We start from the raw sequence: 22,317 nt of genomic DNA on the forward strand, positions 1-22,317 counted from the left end.
TAAGGAAGGCTGCCCGGAGTTGGAGGATGCGCCAGCTATGATACGCTGTTCATCCAACTTGGCTGTGCTTTCAATTTTATTAAAGGAAAGGATGAAGCTGATTGGTTGGTTCATGTCACATGGCCTGCGGTGAGCTTGGGGAATTTTGAAAAGTTGAGATGTTTTTATCTCGATGCGGCGCGGACGCGCCTGGAAAAAACGAGCGTGTCGCACCGCGTCGCTTCCATTACGAGCGCATACCACGCGTCTACATTTGAAACAACAAACTTGAGTGCGCAAAAGAGGCTTCATGTGAACGGCCCCTTAGCCAGGTCAGTTGTGTGGGAACATTTTGGATTTCATGTTACCTATGATGAAGACGGGAATAAAAGAATAGATCGAACTGAGACTGTGTGCAAGCATTGTGGAAAATGCATATAATATGCTAACGGCAACACTTCTAATTTGTCAGTTCATCTGAGAAGACATCACGCCAGTGTGTTGGTAGACATGCAAGTTAATTCTTCAGTTCAATCTTTATGTGCTAAAAAGGCACATAAATTCCTGTGGAGATACACATTGTCCTGTTTTTGCCAAATAAATGAAAAGCATGTCATCAATGTCTTCTCTATTGCTGTATCAAATCTCCCCTAGCTTTCCTCAGAGATGGTCTCAATAATGTGCTTAAAGTCAAGTACAATTCAGTTTGTGCATGATTACATGATAAAACTTTTTTTTTATATAATGTATCCTAAATTGTGTATAATCAAGCTACATTTCATATGCCAAAACAAACTTCTGGAGTGTTAAAGATTAAAATAAAAAAAATAAAAACAAGAACCGTACAGAACCGAAAACCGTGACCTTACGAACCGAACCGTGGGTTTTGTGAACCGTGCCACCAGGGGCGGACTGGCCATCGGGAGAACCGGGACAATTCCCGGTGGCCTGGCAGCCAATTTGGCCCGCTGCCATTTTTTTTATTTATATTTTATTTTCATATATATTGTTGTTTGTTTCTGTTGCCTGCCGAATGTACTGAATGTACTGAATAGGATTCAGTAATCTGTGCTATGCTAAAAGTGATATCGCCAGAACAGGAAAAAGGCTGAATGGATTTCAAAACGGTAAAACTCAATTTATTAACTCGGGGGGAGTTGGAGAATGAGCTTATTTCCAAAAAAAGTGGAGTGTTCCTTTAACCATGTTGCAATGATCTTTCTTGCCCATAGGAGGAGCCTTGGTTTCGTAACAAAGGTTATGATAAAACGTTTAAAAATAAATTATGCAACACATGCCACGTAGTCAATAAGTAAACATTATGCACATACATAAACACACGTTAAATAAAAATAATACATAAATAACATAATGTATAAACAATAACATAAGCACTCTCAGTCCGAAAATTGCCTTCATTGCTGTTCTCTGCTTTCACTCGTGTTTCAAAATGCATCTGTCGGATGTATTTATCTTTCCATCTGATTAATCAGACACATACAATGACACGGTGACTCAGAGCCTGGCCCAGACACGTACACAAACACATGAATGCTTAATTTTTTAGGGAAATAACAAAGTCATCACGTCAGCTTCCCGCGAATGCGTCTCACTGTGTGTGATGTATTGCCATGGAGATCGCGCTGACGACAGTCTGCTAACACATGCAAGCATGAGAGACTCACTTCCGTTCCACACAAATAAGATCAAATGTCCAAATGTCTATCTATCTATCTATCTATCTATCATCAGTATTACAATGTTTTCCTTTATTAATATCTTGACATGTCTATTTAAGAATCCTATTTTAGAGCCACCTTATGTGTTTTACCAAAAGAAATTCTGATTATGGTTTTAATTCTATTCCAGCAGAAGCAGTTTCTGTCCAGGACAGCAGGTGGCGGTATAATGTCACAGTTTCTTGGACATTATACCGATTAAGGTCATTAACAGTTCACTCATAGAGGTAATCTTTTGGTACCTACAATGGCATTAAAAAGCTTGTGTGCCTCTGAGGAAAACAGAAAACAAAAAACAATGAATGTATCCTATTTCAAATACATATTTCCCTGTTCGTGTGTGAAATTACTATTTTTTAATAATTCAGTGTAAATTGGCCTGTGTATAAAGTCACAAATTAACACTTTAATTCTCTTCAGAGAATTTTAATATATTGCAACCAATATTATCTTGAAAAGTAGAAAAGGCATGTGATGTTTATAACAAAACAGTGGTGGCCAACATTATTAGAACACTAGTATTTACACCAGCTAAAATGTTTTTTAGTCAGTTATTTCTATCTTTTGCTGTAGTGTGTCAGTAGTAAATATCAGTTTACATTTCCAAACATTCATTCTACCATTAATTGTAATAATCCAGTAAAATTTAAGGAGTCTGACACCAGCCAGTGCTCCACACAGAGATCTGATCTCATCATCATCATCAGTCTGACTGGAATGACATGAAGAAACAGAACAAACTGAGACAGACTAAATCCAGAAGATTCTGGATGCTTCATGAAACCTACTTGCAAAGCTACAGTATTGTTAAAAGTTTAGGCACTTGTGCAAAAATGTTTTAAAATGAGGATGCTGTCAAAAATAATATCATAAACAGATTTTCCTTTTTCTATTAACTAAATTAAATCAACATTTGATGTGACCATCCTTTGTGTTTAAAGCAGGTTTTGCCCTAGGTGCACTTGCCCATAGTTTTTCAGGTAGCTTTGCAGGTAGGTTTCTTGAAGCATCTTGGAGATGTTGCCACACAGTTCTTCTGGATTCAGTCTGTCTCAGTTTGTTCTGTTTCTTCATGTCATTCCAGACAGACTGGATGATGATGAGATCAGATCTCTGTGGAACACTGGCTGTTGTCAGACTCCTTGTGCAAACAAAAACCTCACTGGATTATTACAATTAAAGGCTAAATGAATGTTTGGAAATGTAAACTGATATTTTCTACTGACACACTACAGCAAAAGATAGAAATAACTGACTTAAAAACATTTTTAGCTGATGAAAATACTACTGCTCTAATAATTTTGGCCACCATTGTATGTCGTCTATTCTTTGGTTTCAGAATTTGATCATTTTAAACCAACATTGTGCTTTCACTTTATAATACATTAATTGATAGACTGGATTTGGGTTGTGGATTGTTGTAATGTCTTTATGAGCTGTTGGACTCTCATTCTGATGACACTCATTCACTGCAGAAGATCCATTGGTGAGCAAGTGGCAAAATGCTAAATTTCTCCAAATCAGTTTCGATGAAGAAACAAACTCGTACATCTGGCATGATGTGAGTAAATATTAAACCAAAGAGCACAGTGTAAGTCAATAGACTACTGGGCTACAGCACCACCACACAGGAAACCTGTTGATACATCCATCCTAAACTGGCAATACCAGAAGATAGAGGATAGTTTTGTGAACTTTAGGAAAAGACTGAGTCTAAACAATATGGCAATAAAAAAGGCATGTTATCTTTCTTTCAGAAGTCAGTGTTTATCTAGAGAGACTTTGACACAATGTATGTGTGTGTGAGCTGAATGTGAGTGTGTGCTTGTCTGCAGACACGTAGATGTTTAAGTATGTTGTATATATGTATTTGATCTGTTTGGGTCCTGACATATTGCTTATGTTCCCTGTCTGTGTTTTAGCTTTCTGTACATTCTGCCAGCAGAGCTTGTCTGGATCTCTGGCCATGAATTTTATATGTCAGAAAATGTCAACAAATGTCAACTAAATAAGCTTGTAATAGTTCCTTCCTGAAGTATTATCCATGGCAACAGACAATTGAATGCTAAATAAAGCTGTTTATGTTTGTAAACAAGTAAAAATATGTACATTTTTCTATATTATGTTAATACCTTTAATGTGTGTTTAATGTGTACCTTTAAAGGAGTTTTCATACACTAGAAATGCTCATTTGGTTGTGCACCTGTCTACACTGTAAACTGCTTTGATAGAACGTTTTTTACTTTATAGTTTATAAGACTAAATGATGGACGCAAGAACCTTATCTTCAGAAGTGAAGTAATTTACAACATGCAGTAAGCTGTAAAACTGTTTGCACTACAAAAGAGTGTGTTCATAATTAAGTACATTAAAATAATATGGTAAGACACCAATTTGCAATATCAAGCAGCAAAAATAGCTGGATGCAAGTGAGACTGAAAGCTAAACCCATAAAATTTACAAATGGCCCTGCCCACTCTTACGGGAAAAATAAGATAAATATTTAATATGGTACAGCTGATGTTAGATTGTGATTACTTGAACATATATAAAGTACACATTAAATTGAATGAAATTGAATAAAAAATAACAGTTAATACATATATAATGTTAAAAAAATATATGTATTTCAAATAAATGCTGTTCTTTTGAGCTTTCTATTCAACAAAGAATTCTGAAATAAAAAGTATCACGGTTTAGCATATAGAGGTTTTGCACTTGCGTCACGGTTTGGTCAGTTACCCAGATGCGTGGCCATATTGGAGATACTCAGATGTAAACAACAGCATGGATTGCACGGTTAATGTTCTACTGAATACGTTGTTCTGCTAATTTATGCTGTCTAAACCATGGAAAAAAGTGTGGAAGCTGCTAAATCATATAGAGAAGGACTGTAAGCAGGAAAGGGCACAATATTTTGACAAACTAACGGTGGTGGTAAAGATACATATGAACAGTATTAATTAAGATATTAGCCTAACATTTAACCTACCTGACAGGAAATGATAAGAACAAACACAAATGTTGTCAAGATTGTTGCCCTGGAAATCCTGGTTTAGTTTGGCCAACCACAAACACCTTTTGTTCCTCAGACAGTTTTTTTGCACTTTTCTCTTTGATTTGTTAAAACTTTTGGCAGTCTATAGTAGTCAAACATAACAATAATTGACAATTTCAGCAGCAATAATCAGCAAAATTTGCGAGTTCAATTCAGTGGCATTGTTTATATTCAGTAATGATTGACACGTTGTGAAAACACTATATTAGTATAGTTTCTGAAGGATCATGTGACACTGAAGACTGGAGTAATGATGCTGAAAATTCAGCTTTGCCATCACAGAAATAAATGACATTTTAAAGTATATTAAAAGAGCTTGGTGAGCTTACAGACAGCTAACCTTTGAACATCTATAAGAAATACTATATGCTAAAGATATTTTGAATAATATTGGCAACCATTTTGGTGACCAGTGTCTTCCTTTGGATGGACAAAATAAATATGGAGACCTTCATTTATTTTTTCACAAAGTCACACAGTTTGGAACGACACGAGGGTGAAAAAAGATGACAGAGTTGCATTTTTGGCTATTACTAAATAAAATATTGCTTATTTAACACAACAGGTGGAATTGCTGAGTAGTCCATATCCATGCGCTCTCCTGCGGGCATAAATGTGAGCTGTGCTCGCTCTAGGACCCGGTGTCCCCTCTTGCGTCTTTTGGCTACTTGAAGCTCTCCGGGCTCACGCCTATATGGATTTCATACAAGCCGCTTCAGCCCTCAGATGAGCTGCTCGGGCTATACAGACGGATTGTGTGTCCTGGCGATCAGGGGACGCCTTTGGATTGTTTCCGTAAAGATTCATAGAAAAAGGCATACCTCACCTATCACTACGCTCACCGCGCCGGTCTATATGCATTTGCGCGCGCCCTGGGAGTTTCCGTGTATCTACGGATGAGACACTTCTGGAAGCGTGAGCTTGAGGGACACAACTTTTCTTATATCTTTGTCTCAAAAGGAGCTTCGCTTTGGTGAAACGAAGGTAATTTGTTGTGTTTTTACATTTTTGTAAATTATTAATCTGTTTTTTTAAGGCTGTGAAAATGTTCAACATCCAACTTAACCGAATAGACAGCGACAGTTTCACACATGATTCTTCTTTTGTTTGAATAGTTTTAACTGAACTAATTTAAAATGTAAAGACACTGTAGGTCTGGTTGTTATATTTGCAACAGTTTTAAAATGTAAAACTTTTGAAACACAAAGCCTCGCTGTCTGACTCCAGCTCAGTGACATTAGTGCGCGCTCTGGAGATGCGTGTGCCCAAACGCAAAACGCTTACAAGCGGATTTAAATGTTTTTTTGGAAGTTTTGCCTTGATTCATTCTCATATAAATAATTTTTAAGACTAACTTGAAGACTGAAATAACTTCTTTGGCAGGGAATAACTCAACAATGAATCGGCGATGGGGTCATTCGCATGGATTTCTAGTCCACATGTTTCTGCTGGCTTTATGGCGTGCATGGTAAGCAAAACAAAAAGACTTTTTCTCAAGGGAGCACGATTTTGTTCTGTTTCACTGAGATTTTCAAGGTAAAGCCTAGTCATTTACAATGCTGCCGAAAATAAACAGTATACTTAAAGTACTTAAAGCAGACAAAATGAATAGCCTACTGTGAGGCAAATATCACATAACCTAAAAATGAATCAGTGAGCATCTGCTCCCCAAATTTGTATGACTTTCTTTCTTCTGTGGAACACAAAATATATTTGGAGAAATGTCTTTTATGTTTTGTTTTATGTCCATTCAGTGGAAACCAATGGTCACAAACACCAACATTACCAACATTTCTCAAAAAAATCTTCCACAAAAGAACGTCAGTCATTCAGATTTGGAAAGACATGAGGGTGAGTAAATATTGATGGAATTTTTATTTTTAGGTAGGCATGTAACAATATCAAAATCTTACAATATGATAATATCTCAACATGAAGTCCACTATACTATATTTATTATGATATTTTAAAAAACTTCTATCTAAGGCGCTTTGAGAGTTCAAAATTAAGAGCTCTAACCCATGTTCTTAAGAAAACTTAAGTCAGAAAACAGTCAGTGAATTGACTTGTACTTGAACTTTAAAGGGAACTCAACCCTCTTTTTATTTGTGGTATACTGTCTCAGTCTAAATTACATTCACACTGGTGTTTTAGAAGCCAAACAAATTAGAATATAAGAATAATAACAAATTTATATTATTGTTATTCTTATGACAGTAATTCACTACAAATCTATTGAAATGCTGTAATCTGAGGCACAGAAAACACCAGATCATGATCTTATTGCCTGAAACCTTTATTTTGTGAAACCTAACTACGTATATGATTTAACCATTTTATAAAAGCAATAAGCCCTGTGAAGCCTTGCGTCGTGTGTTGTGCCTAATAACATCCCTTAGCTGTTATAAATTCACTGTAAACCACGGCTTCACAGGGCTTATTGCTTTATAAACTCATCTCCTACCTGTTGTTTAAATATATTCATAATATCCAAAGGTGAAATTCAGCCAGAAAATCAGTCTAAACACAAACTTTCTGCTGTCTTTAGCTGATGCCAGGTGTGCAACGGTACAAATATTACATTGTCGATGAATGACTAGACAGTTATCTGCTTAGTCCTGCAGCAAGAATGGTAATTAGACAATGTTACATATAAAATAATACCTATACAATTTTATGTAAGAGTTAAAAAACATGCTTCAACAGAAATATGAGTAAAATATTTCTGCACACTACCACCATTAGCGTTGTGTCTTATGCTAATCCTGATGTTTTAACGAAGAATTCAGGTTTTTTTAATCATATTATTTTAATGGAATTCTTTTCTGTGGAAACTGACATTAAAATATTCATGATTGACCTTCATTTATACTTAACATTCCTCTAATGCTAGTCAGTTGCTAACTAAATTATAACAAAGTCACATATTTTGACACACACTTACGGTCACAAAATGAATACTTACTATAAAAAAGCTAGCTAATTAACTAATATGCACACACCTAGAGGGAATCGTTAGTAGATTGGCCGTTTGGAGACAAGTTTGCTAAGATGGAGTCTCAGGTGTTTTGGTACAGCTGTCATGTTTGTGCCTTTGCCAGATGGTTGTCCTCTCATAACTTTACTAGACAAGGTGTGTAGAGAACAGCTTTCTCTGCATGCAACTGTGTATAAGTATGTTTATATAACAGATTTTGAGATGCCAGATGTATCTTGTGCAGTTCAGATTCGGATGTGTCCGGCTCAGATGCCTTTAAAAACAACATTACCCTCTTCACACGGATTTTGGATCGACTGCTTGATGGCTACGACAACAGGCTGAGACCTGGTCTCGGAGGTAAGAACATCTATGAGAGAACTAGTGCCTCATTTCCCAAAGTTGGTATTACAGCACCTAATGATGTACTATAATAAGTAAAATTACTGTGACTGTGTTGTTTCTGTTTAGGAATTCCATAAATAGCAAAGCAAGAAAACAAAACCGAATGACTGGATTCAGTAAAATTATGTGTAAAACATTTAAGTGACTCATTGTTCATGTGCATTTTCACTCTGACCTGATTTTTGCACTGATAAACTAATTATACCAAGGTGTTGATGACCTGAGAAATTTCAAGCCACGCCTGACTGAAGGAGAGGAAAACAAAGCCAATGGTCTCATTTCCACTTAACAATCAACAAACCCTGTCAGTGTCAGTGTTAATATATATTTATGTGGCCCTTGCTATTATTTGCAAGCTCTGAGCTTGGCAACATAAAAGACATCATGGATCAAGCAAGGCCCACCATGAGGCAAATAGATTTCTTGTGAGCGTTTCCTTTTTGAGATTCACAGACTAAACACAAAACGCATACACAGGAGTCAGTGGACATGCGGTCGAGCTAAGAGCCATAATGAAGTGTTGCCATGGTTCCACTAAAGATAAGCTAAAGTAATAGTGCACTCAGATATGAAGAAATTGTCATCTTTTTTTCACCTCTATGTCATTTGAACCCGAAATTAGTTTCCCTTCATCTGTGAAACACAAAGGAGACCTGAGGCAGAATATCTGGGCTTCTTTTTTTTCTATTCAGGAAAGTGGTGATTTATCAAGCTTCAAAAAACACCATCATAAAAGTACACATGACTCATCTGCTATATTCTGAGTGTTATGAAGCCTCCTCATTTTATGTGAGGAACAGGCTGAAATTAAAGTCATTCACAACTCTGAATATAGCACATATAGCAAGGTAGATTGAGTTGCTGGTTGATAACATTATAATTTGGAGTTTTCTTTTGCTAGATCGAGTGACGGAGGTGAAGACTGATATCTACGTGACCAGTTTTGGACCAGTTTCAGATACAGACATGGTAAGAGACATTCTTTTTCTCACATCGAATGATTTGTGTACTGTATAGTGCAAGTTGATCTAACATATTTGAGATTTTCCTGTTGGTTATCACATTTTCTCCTTTTATGCCACATTTCCCTCAATCCTTGTTTTCCATCTGTTGTCTATTCATAGCATTTGGTACCTGCTGCTGGCTAAAAGCTTTTCTCAGTACTTCTTTTTTACCCACTTCACACTGTCTGCTCTCAAATATTTAGAATGGAGAAAAAATGGAAGAAAAGGGATTTTTCATTTATTCATTTATTATTTATCGTCTTTTACTGGCCAGTGGTGTGTTTTCTAAACCCCACTGAACACTCTCACTATCCTGTAGTAGAAAAATCTCTGTTTGTAAAGACCATATTATGTCAGGACGAACATTACACTTGGTATTTCTGTCATGTTTTTTTTTTCTGGGTGCCCCTGGGAAATCATGATTTAACTGTGTGCATTGCTTGAATCTGCAATGTATCTCCAGTTCTCCAGTCATCACTGTAGTAACCTGTGATGAACAACCTGTCAGACTCTAGAGAGATTTGCATTATTTTATACTGTCATTAATCACTCACCCTCATGTCATTCCAAACCTGTAAGACCTATGTTAATGTTCAGAACAGTGTTGTTTTTGACAACCATCTTAGATTTAGTCTTAGTCTTAGTCTTTTGGACTAAAATGCTTATTAGTTTTAGTCAAATTTTAGTCACTTCTATATGTGATAGTTTTAGTCCAATTTTAGTCGACGAAAAGTCAAAAAGGTTTTAGTCTAGTTTTAGTCAAAAAAGGGGAAAAAGTAGTCTTTTAACAAGTTAATGTAGGTCAGTAAGTATTTTGCTGTTGGGTAGTGTCACTTATAAGTTGTGAAAATAGCAGATCTGTAGTTCAACACAATGTGAGCTTCCGGATCGACTATTTTCACCAATAATTACAATAATGAAGGAATGGTTTTAGACATAAAAGACATATATTTGAAATACACCCATAGGTCCTCTCGCCGTTTGCGACCACCCTGTGTGCAAACTGCCGCCATCATGGTTAATCGTCTGTCTGTCTGAGTGACAACAATGTGACGTGTTGAGCACGTTGTGCGCTGCACGCCAGGTGGTTGGCGTAACCAAACAAGAATAGAATGCTAAAACGGCTTGCCATAGCGGCAGATACTTTTTAGGTTTTAATTGGCATGCAAACGTCTGACGGACCACCCACTAACATTTTCGTCTATTCTCGTCTCGTCAACGAAAACTCACACACATCTCGTCATGTTTTAGTCATCAACGAGCCATTTTTATCTCGTCATCGTCTCGTTATCGTCATGAAAAAAAGTGGCGTCAACGAAATGATTTTGTCATCGTCATCGTTGACGAAAACAACACTGCTTCAGAACACATTAAGATATTTTTGATGAAATCCAAGAGCTTTCTGACCCTGCATAGACAGCAAGAGAACTACCATGTTCGAAGATCAGGAGCCAGTTGCATAAACCTAGCCTCTATGTTAAAGGATTAGCTCACTTTCAGAACAAAAAAGTACAGATAATGTACTTACCCCCTTGTCATCCAAGATGTTCATGTCTTTCTTTCCTCAGTCGTAAAGAAATTATGTTTTTGAGGAAAACATTTCATTTTATCTCCCTATAATTGATATGTATGGTGCCCCCAAGTTTGAACTTCCAAAATGCAGTTTAAATGCAGCTTCAAAAAGCTATAAACGATCCCAGCCAAGGAATAAGGGTCTTATCGTCTTATCTAGCGAAACGATCGGTTATTTTAGAAACAAACTGAAACAATTTATATACTTTTTAACCTCAAATGCCTGTCTTGTCTCTGCGATGCAGTTAGGGTAGGTCGAAAAACTCCCATCTCCTTTTCTTCCCCAACTTCAAAATTGTCCTACATCACTGCAGAAGTACCAACCCAGTGTTTACAAGGAAAACATACAAAGATGATCAAACACCCTTAACAAAAAAAGGTAAAACAGCAAGATGGGAGTTTTTCGCCATACCCTAAATGTATTGACCCTGATTACACAGTGTAGCTGCACTGGTCTAAATAAAAGATAGCCACGCTTCATACTGATGTCTTTCGCTGTTTATTTGTTTCTCTCGCTCTCTCTTTTCAGCAGACACCGTGAAAACTACAAGAAATAAAGCATATAAACATTCAAAATATGCGTTTCTTTTCACAGTCCCTCTTTAAATGTCCACTGATATGCATACGAACATGTGCGACATATCTGAATCCACTAACATCAGTCTTTACACATAACATAGTTTACATAAACTTACATAAAACAACACTATACACAAGATGTAACAGACTTAAACATGAATTACCGTGTGCGCCCTCTTAGACCATGCAGATTTAATGAACTCTTTCTCCGTCTCTGAATCATTAGCTTCTCTCTGCCACCATGTTAGTTTGACCCATAATGCAATGGTCCCGCACTCCACTCAACTTAAACATGTGATCTGTTTCGCCTCAATAGTAACTCTCTTAAAGAACCCGTAACATTTCAAGGGTGCACATTGTCTGCTTTGACCTTAAATGTCACATTTATACATTTGGTCAAGTATTCTAAACAACAATTAAACTCAAATTTATATGAATTTATAAAAGAAACACAAATATACACAACTTTGTAAAAATTTGTGTCTTTGACATTTACACACAGACTATGCATGTGCATCACAGAGACGAGACAAGACGAGCGTTTGAGTTTAAAAGGTATATAAATAACCGAAAATAACCAATTGTTTTGCTAGATAAGACCCTTCTTCCTTGGCTGGGATTGTTTAGAGCCCTTTGAAGCTGCATTTAAACTGCATTTTGGAAGTTCATACTTGAGGGCACCATACACTTCCATTATATGGAGAGAAATCCTGAAATGTTTTCCTCAAAAAATGTATTTTCTTTACGACTGAAGAAATAAAGACATGAACATCTTGGATGACAAGGGGGTGAGTACATTATTTGTAAATTTTTGTTCTGAAAGTGAACTAATCCTTTTAAAGGTCTACTGAAGTGCCTTGAAACGCGCAGCGTTATTCTATGTGGTGACATAATTTTAACTGAAACAGGAAAACGGGGTGGGACATATCGTGCAGCCCGGCCCACTTTTTAAAACAGCCAATAGCGTTCCATTTATATCTGCTCAGGCCAGAGCCATTGAGCTTAGTAAAGCTGCATTTGACAGTTTATGACAGCCACAGTCTAATAGATTACCTCGTAGATTCAATATGAAACTCTTAATAAAACAAAATAGTAATCATAATCATGCTGAGGCTGTGTAGTTTAATACATGCTGATCGCACATATGATCTGCTCCGTTTGATTGCATCTCTGGACCGGAGCCAAAGTCCAGAGGAGACTATGCATGCTGCTGCGGTTCGCGTGACACAACGTGAAACCAGACCTCATTTGCCCCAATGGAAAGCAAATTTACACTGTCTGAATCGTTCCCTATCCCCTACATTGTGCACTACATGCCATTCATCATACAGAAAACACTTAAAACCGTGAACAAGTGATCGATCTCAGCCGCAGCTTCAATTCCATTTATAGTGTAGTGGGCGGGATGCTACGGATTCTAGAGAGCATTTGATTGGACAGAACATTTGATGAGAAGCTGAAGTGCAGCGTGATGTCGTCAAAATTGTTGATTCATATTGGCGAGTGACGAGACTGTAAGTTTTGAATGCTCATATCTTGTAAATGCAAATTGTGTTGTTGTTTTGGACCACACTCATGGGGACTGTATGGGTGCTTTCACACCTGTAGATCGATGCTTTGTTCCGAAACAGGGATTGGCACGGATTCGAGTGCGATTGCCGTGTTCACTTATGCCCAAACGAACCGAGCTAAGGGGGGAAACACGCCAGGTTCTGAAACAAAGTGCCCTAAGACAGTGTCTTTAGAACTAGTTTCACCAACTAGTAGTTAGCCAAGGGGTAATCAGTTTCTGGATTCAGCTTAGACTAATCAGCATTTCCATGTTACCATATATAAAAAAAAAAAAGATGACTAACCTTTAAGACTAGGTCTAAACCTTTTATGCAGCTGGCCCCAGAAAGGTTGTAAAGACATCATTAAAATAGTCCATGTGATATGAGTGGTTCAACCGTAAAGTTATAAAGCTACAAGAATATTTTTTGTCTGCAAAGAAAACAAAAATAACTTAATTCAACAGTTTCTTCTCTCCTGTTTTAGTCTTTGCCGCACGTTCATGAAAGTATTATATTAACGTATGTGTGTGGTTCTTCCGACGTAAAACCCGGATGCGCTGCACCTTGTTTACAAGCAGAGGAATGCACACACATACGTCATGGTATTCTTGTGAACGTGCAGCGAAGACTGACACGGAAAAGAAGAAATTGTTGAATAAAGTCATTATTTTGGTTTTCTTTGCACACAAAAAGTATTCTCATAGCTTCATAAAATTATGAACTTTACAGGGTCAGAAAGCTATTAGATTTCATCAAAAATATCTTAATTTATGTTCTGAAAATGAACGAAAGTCTTACGGGTTTAGAACAACATGAGGGTGCATTTTTATTTTTGGGTGAACTATGCCTTCAACATATTTTATTATTTTAAAAAAATGTAATTTATTCCTGTGATGCAAAGCTGAACAGCATCATTGCTCCAGTTTTCAGTGTCACATGATACTTTAGAAATCATTTTAATATACTGATTTGCTGCTAATGAATTTGCTGCTTATTATAATGTTGAAAACAGCTGTGTTGCTTAATATTTTTTATGGAAACCATGGTACATTTTTTCAGGATTCTTCGCTAAATATAAAGCTCAAAAGAACAGCATTACTTCAAAATAGAAATCTTTTGTAACATTATAAATGTATTTACCATCACTTTTGATGAATGGAATGTGTCATTGCTGAATGAAAGTATTAATTTCTTTCAACAACAACAACAACAAAAAAACTTACTGACCCCAAATTTTGGAATGGTATTGTACAGGGTTCCTTCCAGGTCTGGAAAAGTATGGAAAAAAGAAAGCAGAGTATGGAAAAATATTTGTGTTTCCGGACAAGAAATGTTTTGTGTTGCCCCTATTTAGTTTTTTTTATAATAGAATGAAATACAAATAAATGTATTATACAACAGATAGTAATTCTTTAGTGACTGTCAAATATGCATTTATGCAGGTTATAACAGCATTTATAATTATAACTCATTATAAATGAGTTTCTTCTCACAATATTCTTAGCACCATGTTACATAGCCTCAAGGATCTTTGCAAAAATAAAAAAAATATACAGACTTTTATTTATGCATGAGAAACCATTAAACTTAGCATATTGGACAATGCACACTGAGCCACCTATTGTGCCATCAGTCTATTTTGCAGTGTGGTTTCTTGGCCTCCACAAGGTATGCGTAAAAGAGACCTAAGGCCTTGAAATATGGCATACTGCCCTAACGAAAACACTTTTAAACACTCTTTTTACAGTATCAGTCTTTTTTATAGACCCTTGAACTTGGCAAATTCTATGTCATCAGCCTATTTTGTTTTATAGTCTCTGCGCTGCCACAGAGGATGTGTTAAATTTGACATTAGGCCTTGATATTAGAGGTAATAATTTATGTGCATGTGAATAGTTTCTCTAGGGCACAAAAATGTTTCTTGTGTGCATGTAAAAGTCTGTATTTATTTATTCATTTAATTTTTTTTTATTTTAGGGACTTTGTATGTTGTCACGAGAAAATCAATGAAAAACCATGAGAAAATAAAAATGACTGAACTATATTACCAATATAAAGCTCTATTTATATTAAATATTGTCTGCAAATCTACTAAAATTTGAGAAATTTGAGTTCCTGTTTTTTGGGTTAAAGATGTTAAGATGTCCACGACAAAAGAAATTTACAGAAGTGATTTTATGTCCATAGAAAGCACATTAAATGTAAGTAAAGTGTTACTTTTAAGGTTTCAAATAAGTTTTTGGAGAATAAAATGTCGAAATAATGTTACATTGTCATTCAGTGTTACACAATATTTATGTAAGAATTCAAACAACATGCTTATTCTGACATGTACACACACATATATATATATATATATATAAAAAGAATATCGGAGCATATTAAATTTTATTTTGAGTAAACCTATAGTGGCAAATTTTAAAAATGTAGGATTACAACTAATTAGTATTTGGGGTGAAAGTAATTCATCTTTTAATGTCATAAATTGATTTTTGTTGTAAATATGCCTGAATGACATTTTAGTGGGTGTCTTCTGTAAATTAGAGAAAAATGTATGATATTTATTTTTTGCTCAGAAAAACAAAAACAAAAATGCAATTAAATTAAACAGAAAACTTTTTAATTTTTTTTTTTTGAAAAACAACAATTAAAAAATGTATTACACTTATTGTTTTTATGCTTCAACCCTTTTTCATCTTTGACTCATGTATAATTAGAATTTTAAACAGTCTATTGTTATTGACAACAGTTTAAAATATTAAAGTAATTGGCTTCATTTAAAGGTTGTATCAGCGATTTCTAGCCTAAAACATAAAGTGTCAATTTCAGCTGACCTTTCTTCACGATCCGCTCGCTGCCTGCCCCATAAATCGACTGTAAAAAAAAACACGTCTTTGTGGTCAGCTTAGGGTCCGAGATATGGCAAAAAAAACAATCGGTGCTACCAACCTTTCCACACATAAACAAACAGTGTTCCAACCAATCAGCGTCAGGGGGTTGGTGTTGTGGACTTTCCTACTGGTGCAGGGATGTGAGGGAGGCGGAGCGAAAGTCCACAACACCAAACCCCTGACGCTGATTGGTTGGAACACTGTTTGTTTATCTGTGGAAAGGTTGGTAGTGCCGATTGTTTTTTTGGCATATCTCGGTCTATCTTGGTTTTTTTGGCATACCAGAGAGACGCGGTTTTTTCACAGACAATTTATGGGGCAGGCAGCGAGCGGATCGTGATGAAAGGTCAGCTGAAATTGTCACTTTATGTTTCAGGCTAGAAATCGCTGATACAACCTTTAAGTATTTGACATTAAAGACAACATATGGTTTTTATATTAATAAATTGCCTACTCAAATGTCCCTGGCAAATATTGCTCCTTAATGGAAAAGTTTATTTCTGACCCTGTATTGTAGAAATATAAATTATGGACTATGGAGATTGCAACATATCATGTTAACAAGTTAAGATGATTGATGTTGTAACTTTAGATAGTTTACATTGTACAAGTGAATTTTCCATCAGAACAATGTAATGTCCAGGATGACTGAATTACCTGACATCGATTTTAGAAGGAAGTCTGATATAAGCATTAATAATATTGCTGTAACTATTGCTGATGTGGTCACGGATATACTAAATCTTTAGTATTATATCTAGTGATCCGTCTTTGTTTTAGTGTTCCACAATTTCATGTTCCTTTGAAGATTATAATGCCTTAAAATAGACATATACTATGGAGGAACACAAAAGCAGCTTATTTTTATCAGTCTTACTGTGCCTCTCCCTTCAGGCCGTGTGGTTATGATATGACAGAATGTAAAGTGACAAGTATTGTCTATTTGCTTGAGGAGTTCTGCGGGACTCCTGCATAATGGAGGGTAATGTTGCAAGACGTTAGCGAGAAAATCAAATGACCAGGCAAGCTTTCCTCAAAGTTTGTTCGAGATGAAGGTTTTAGATCTTATAATGGTACTGGAATTAACTTAGTATGGACCCATAATCGGTTTGTTCCTACAGTATGATTGTGACATTGTGAAAGCTGATGGAGGATAGATAGAAGAACGAGAAGGAAATGAAGCATTACAGATGGCTTCTGTGAGTGCTGGGGAGTCCTGGCGCTCCAGCGACAGCATGTACTGTCACACAATATTATCTTTCCTGTATGCGTGTGGGAGTGAATAAGTATTCTCTCTTACGTACATAACATTGTGTTTTTCTGTCTCTGTGCTGCCATGGAAACTGGATGCCCGCCTTCACCCCGGGGGTCGGTGCATGGCAGCGCAGTGCCCGAAGGACTGGGATATAATGCAGTGATGTGAAGCGCTTTTGACACTTTGCCACTTTCTAGTACTATAGAGAGGAAGATGAAACACACACATTATACACAGACAATGAACATATTGAGTGAACTGAAAAGTTGCTGGCACTTACTGAGGGAGCCTGTTCAGCCTACTTTTCTTTTAACTGTCTTTGAAAGATTTACAGTGACATACAAAGTCTGAGACTTTGAATATATGAGATTTAAAATCACATTTAAATCTAGAAATAAACAAGATGCCGTTAAAGCAAAAAAGTAGGACAACTCAAATACTAGGACATCCTAAAATATACACTACTATTCAAAAGTTTGGTGTCGGTAAGATTTTTTTTTCTCTTGTGCTCACCAAGGCTGTACTTATTCGATCAAAAATACAGTAAAAACAGTAATATTGTGAAATATTATTACAATTGAAATAACTGTTTTCTTTTTAAATACATTTGAAATGTGATTTATTAAACATTTATTTCAAATATATTAAAATGTAATTTATTCCTGTGATGGCAAAGCTAAATTTTTAGTTGAATTATTCTTTATTGTTCAGCATTCTAATATGCAGATTTTTTTGCACAAGAAACATTTCTTATTCTTGTCAATACTAACAAATACTAATATTGCTGCCTAATATTTTTTTGAAACTGTGATACTTTCTTCAGAATTCTTTGATGAATAGAAAGTTCGAAAGAACAGCATTTATTTCAAATAGAAATCTTTTTTTTAAAATAAACTCAGCTTTTTGCTCAAATGGTTATCCTAAAAATATACACTACCAGTCAAAAGTTTAGTGTTTTTTAAAGGTTTTAAAAAAATTTTTTGCATTCACCAAGCCTGCATTTATTTTATCCAAAGTACAGCATAAATGGTAAAATTTTGAAATATTTTTACTATTTAAAATAAATGTTTTCTATTTGAATATATTTTAAAGTTTAATTTATTTCTGTGATCAAAGCTAAATTTTCAGCATCATTACTCCAGTCTTCAGTCACATGATCCTTCAGAAATCAGCTGTTCAAGAAACATTTTTTATTATTATTATTCTCAATACTTAAAACAGTTGAGTACATTTTTTCAGGGTACGTCGATGAATCGAAACATCCAAAGATCAGCATTTATCTAAAATAAAAAGCTTTTGTAACATTATACACTTTACCATTCAAAAGCTTGAAGTCAGCATACATTTCTTTAGGGATTATAGAAATTAATATCTTTATTTAGCAAGGATGCTTTAAATTGATCAAAAGTGATGTTAAAGACATTTATAATGCTACAAAAGATTTTCATTTCAGATAAATGTTCATCAAAGAAACCTGAAAAAATTATACTCAGGTTTTTTTTAGCATAATAATTATAAATGTTTTTAAGCATCAAATCAGCATATTAGAATGATTTCTGAAGGATCATGTGACTGGAGTAATGATGCTAAAAATTCAGCTTTGAAATCACAGGAGTAAATGACATTTTAAAATATATTCAAAATGCAGACTTGGTGAGAAGAAGAGACTTAAAAACATTAAAATGCTTACTGTTCAAAAACTTTTGACTGGTAGTGTATACTATCAGGATAACCATTTAAGTGAAAAGCTTCTATTCTATTTGAGTTTACTTTAAAAAAAAAAGATGCATATTTCGAATAAATGCTGTTCTTTTGAACTTCCTATTCATCAAAGAACAGAAGAGACTTCTTTAAAAAAACAAAAATCTTATCTTAAAAAAATTCTGACTGAAAAAGAAAAATAGAATAAAATTTAAATAACAGCAGCATTTTGACTAGTCGGTTTAGACTTTGGGATCCCACATTGTATGCAAACACATTTTCTGTGTCAGGTATTGTCAGATGCACACATCAGCGCTGACGAATGTCTTGCACTATTGCACTCTGATCTCCAAAAGCCCCTGATATGTCACTCTCTGTTCTCAGGAATACACAGTGGATGTGTTTTTCCGTCAGCGATGGACAGATGAGAGGCTGAAGTTTAACGGGCCAATGAACATCCTACGTCTCAACAACCTGATGGCCAGTAAAATCTGGACTCCAGACACTTTCTTTCACAACGGCAAGAAATCTGTGGCTCACAACATGACCATGCCTAACAAACTACTGCGGATTATGGAGAACGGCACTCTGCTGTACACCATGAGGTACCCCTGAGCCACCAAATAAATTAATCAAAATAACTACGATATGCTGATTAATCCATCAAACTATTCATAATTAATCATATATACTGAATCAACATTTGCTAAGAAAAGCCCCTGAAATCCAGATAACTTAAAGACATAATAGAGGCAGATGAGTAAATCATTGAATAGACATTACAAAAAGTGGCTTTAGAAGTCAAAGTCATTACATCAACAAAAACATTGTGAAATTAAACTTAAAATAGTGGTTTTCTATTTTAATATATTTTAAAATAGAACTTATTTCTGTGATGCAAAGCTGAATTTTCAGCACCATTACTCCAGTCTTCAGTGTCACACAATCCTTCAGAAATCATTCTAATATGCTGATTTATTATCAATGTTGGAAACAGTTGTGCTGCTACATATATTTTTTTGGAACCTGTGATACTTTTGTCAGGATTCTTTGATGAATAAAACGTTAAAAAGAACAACATTTATTTAAAATAGAAATCTTTTGTAACAATGTACACTACCGTCAAAGTTTGCGGTCAGTAAAGTTTTTCTTTCTTTCTTTCTTTGAAAGAAATGAATACTTCCATTCAGCAAGGATGTGTTAAACTGACTTCTTGTTAGAAAAGATTTCCATTTTGAATAAATGCTGTTCTTTTTAACATTTTATTCATCAAAGAATCCTGAAAAAATATCACAGGTTTTTTAAGATGAATGGATAAAAGACTTAAAAAAAATAAAAAATCTTACTGATCCCAAACCTTTGAACGACAGTGTAAATATTTTATATATAAATATAAAAAATAACATATATAAATATAAATGTCTAACATTTTTATTAAATATATACATGCATGTACAGTATATATGAATTTATATATACATAATAAATATACACAGTACACACATATATATTTTATATGTATTTTCACAAACTTATATTTTTGGATGCAATTAATCGCAATTAATCGTTTGACAGCCCTATTTTTTAATGTTTCTGAGAGACATCTGTTACGCTCATCATAGCTGAATTTATTTGATCAAAAATACAATAAAACAATATTGTGAAATATTAGAATTTAAAATAACTTTCTATTTTAATACATTTTAAAATGTAAATTATTTCTTTGAATTTGCAGTAGACATCACTCATTCTTTTGAAACAAAAATCTTTTATAACATTATAAATGTCTTTACTGACAATTTAATGCATCCTTGGGGAATTAAAATATTTATTTATTAAAAAAATTAAATTACTGAGCCCAAATTTTTTGAACAATAGTGTATAATTACTGGTAAGCACGAATTGCTGTAATGGTGTGAAAATTCCTTTTTATACATACTAAATGAATGAATTAAATTGACAGCCCTAATAAGAACACACATTTTAGGGGTGACTGTTGTATAACGTGTTTGTGTTTGTGGTTGTAATTGAGGTTGACAGTGCAAGCTGAATGCCCAATGCATCTCGAGGACTTTCCAATGGACTTCCATTCCTGCCCACTTAAATTTGGCAGCTGTAAGCAAAAATGCTAATCATTTTATTTATTACCATGATGCTTAATGTCTGTCTGCCCTTTGGGTTTTATTAAAATATATTGTGTCTGTTTATAGATGCTTACACTCTGACAGAGGTGACGTATGTTTGGACACGTAATGCCACCCTGTCGGTGGAAGTAGCTCCAGATGGATCTAGACTTAACCAGTATGACTTAATGGGACAGACTGTCGGCAAAGAAACCATCAAGTCCAGTACTGGTAAGCCATTCGCAAGCAGTCACAAAATGACCTGGATCCATATGTTCTTATCCCCCATTCTTCCCTCTCTTCTGCTGTGTAGGTGAATATACAGTGATGACTGCCCATTTCCATCTGAAGAGGAAGATTGGGTACTTTGTGATCCAGACATACCTGCCTTGCATAATGACCGTCATCTTATCCCAAGTCTCTTTTTGGCTCAACCGAGAGTCTGTCCCCGCACGCACAGTTTTTGGTAGGTGAGCATGTGTAGTGTAATCAGAATATAATGTGGAAAGGCTTTTAATTCAGTTACGCCACATATTTATTTGTTGGCTTGGCTGTGTACGTATTTTCGATGAGAAATGAATTTAGCATGCTGATTTTGTCGTTCTGATTAAATTACAGATGCAGTCATGGATAAAGCTGATGTAGAATGTGTACAATTTTTGATTTTCTTTCGCAGTTTCAATTTCCTTCTGAACTCTAGGGATGAATTTGAAATAGCTGCGAGCAAAGGCAAACAGCTAGAAAAACTGGCCTCCGTGTGTATTTCTGCGTGTTTCTAGGTGAAAAATTTGTTCATGCACTTATGTGCATAAATGTGTGTATTTTTGTTCATTCAGTGGGAGGAAGCCCCAGCATCCAAAAGACACATTTAAATTAAACACAGACTCGCAGAGGGAATTCGCTAAGAATGAAACGCTGATAGCGTCGTTTATTCACACGCTTTGTTGTTTTAGTGGCCAATTCACTAAAGGAATTATGCAAATGAGGTAAACACTCATGAATTGCTGAACGCAATTTGCACACCACTGTTGTACATCTTGCATCAGTGCTCGGTTGCGGGGGCATGCACTAAACTACCGGTGTTTGGTAAACTTTTCTGGGACTGTACAACATCACTTCATCACTGTGATCCAAACAGCTAAACTGGCTCTTTAAAATGCTGGTTATATGATCATTTGGTCATCATTTAATTAGTTAATGCTACCATGAAGGCATTTTTAAAAATCTCAATGGCAAAATTGAATTATGCATGATGCAGTGCAATACCAGCACAGATAGCACATGGCTCAACCAGATTGCATGTTTTTTTTATTTGATTTTTAATGTTTTTAAAGAATTTATCCAAAATACAGCAAAAATCAAAGCAAAAAAAGCAATCAAAGCTAAATTTCCAGCATCATTACTCCAGTCTTCAGTGTCACATGATCCTTCAGAAATAATTCTAATATGCTGATCTGCTGTTCAAAAAACATTTTTTATTA

General features: G+C 35.3%; 1 protein-coding gene across 1 annotated transcript in view; it reads left to right on the top strand.

The window, feature by feature from the left end:
• The first annotated feature begins 5,493 nt into the window (after positions 1 to 5,493).
• Positions 5,494 to 22,317, top strand: part of gabra2a (gamma-aminobutyric acid type A receptor subunit alpha2a) — a 29,678-nt gene continuing 12,854 nt past the window's right edge. Inside the window, exons 1-8 of the mRNA XM_073835096.1 lie at positions 5,494 to 5,760; positions 6,160 to 6,244; positions 7,998 to 8,113; positions 9,060 to 9,127; positions 19,098 to 19,318; positions 20,746 to 20,828; positions 20,924 to 21,067; positions 21,150 to 21,302. Of these exons, the coding sequence (XP_073691197.1) occupies positions 6,174 to 6,244; positions 7,998 to 8,113; positions 9,060 to 9,127; positions 19,098 to 19,318; positions 20,746 to 20,828; positions 20,924 to 21,067; positions 21,150 to 21,302 (856 nt within the window). The 5' untranslated portion in view covers positions 5,494 to 5,760; positions 6,160 to 6,173. The remainder of the gene's footprint in view (positions 5,761 to 6,159; positions 6,245 to 7,997; positions 8,114 to 9,059; positions 9,128 to 19,097; positions 19,319 to 20,745; positions 20,829 to 20,923; positions 21,068 to 21,149; positions 21,303 to 22,317) is intronic.

Source organism: Garra rufa, chromosome 2 (genome assembly GCF_049309525.1).
Source record: "Garra rufa chromosome 2, GarRuf1.0, whole genome shotgun sequence".
Classification (NCBI taxonomy): Eukaryota; Metazoa; Chordata; class Actinopteri; order Cypriniformes; family Cyprinidae; genus Garra; species Garra rufa.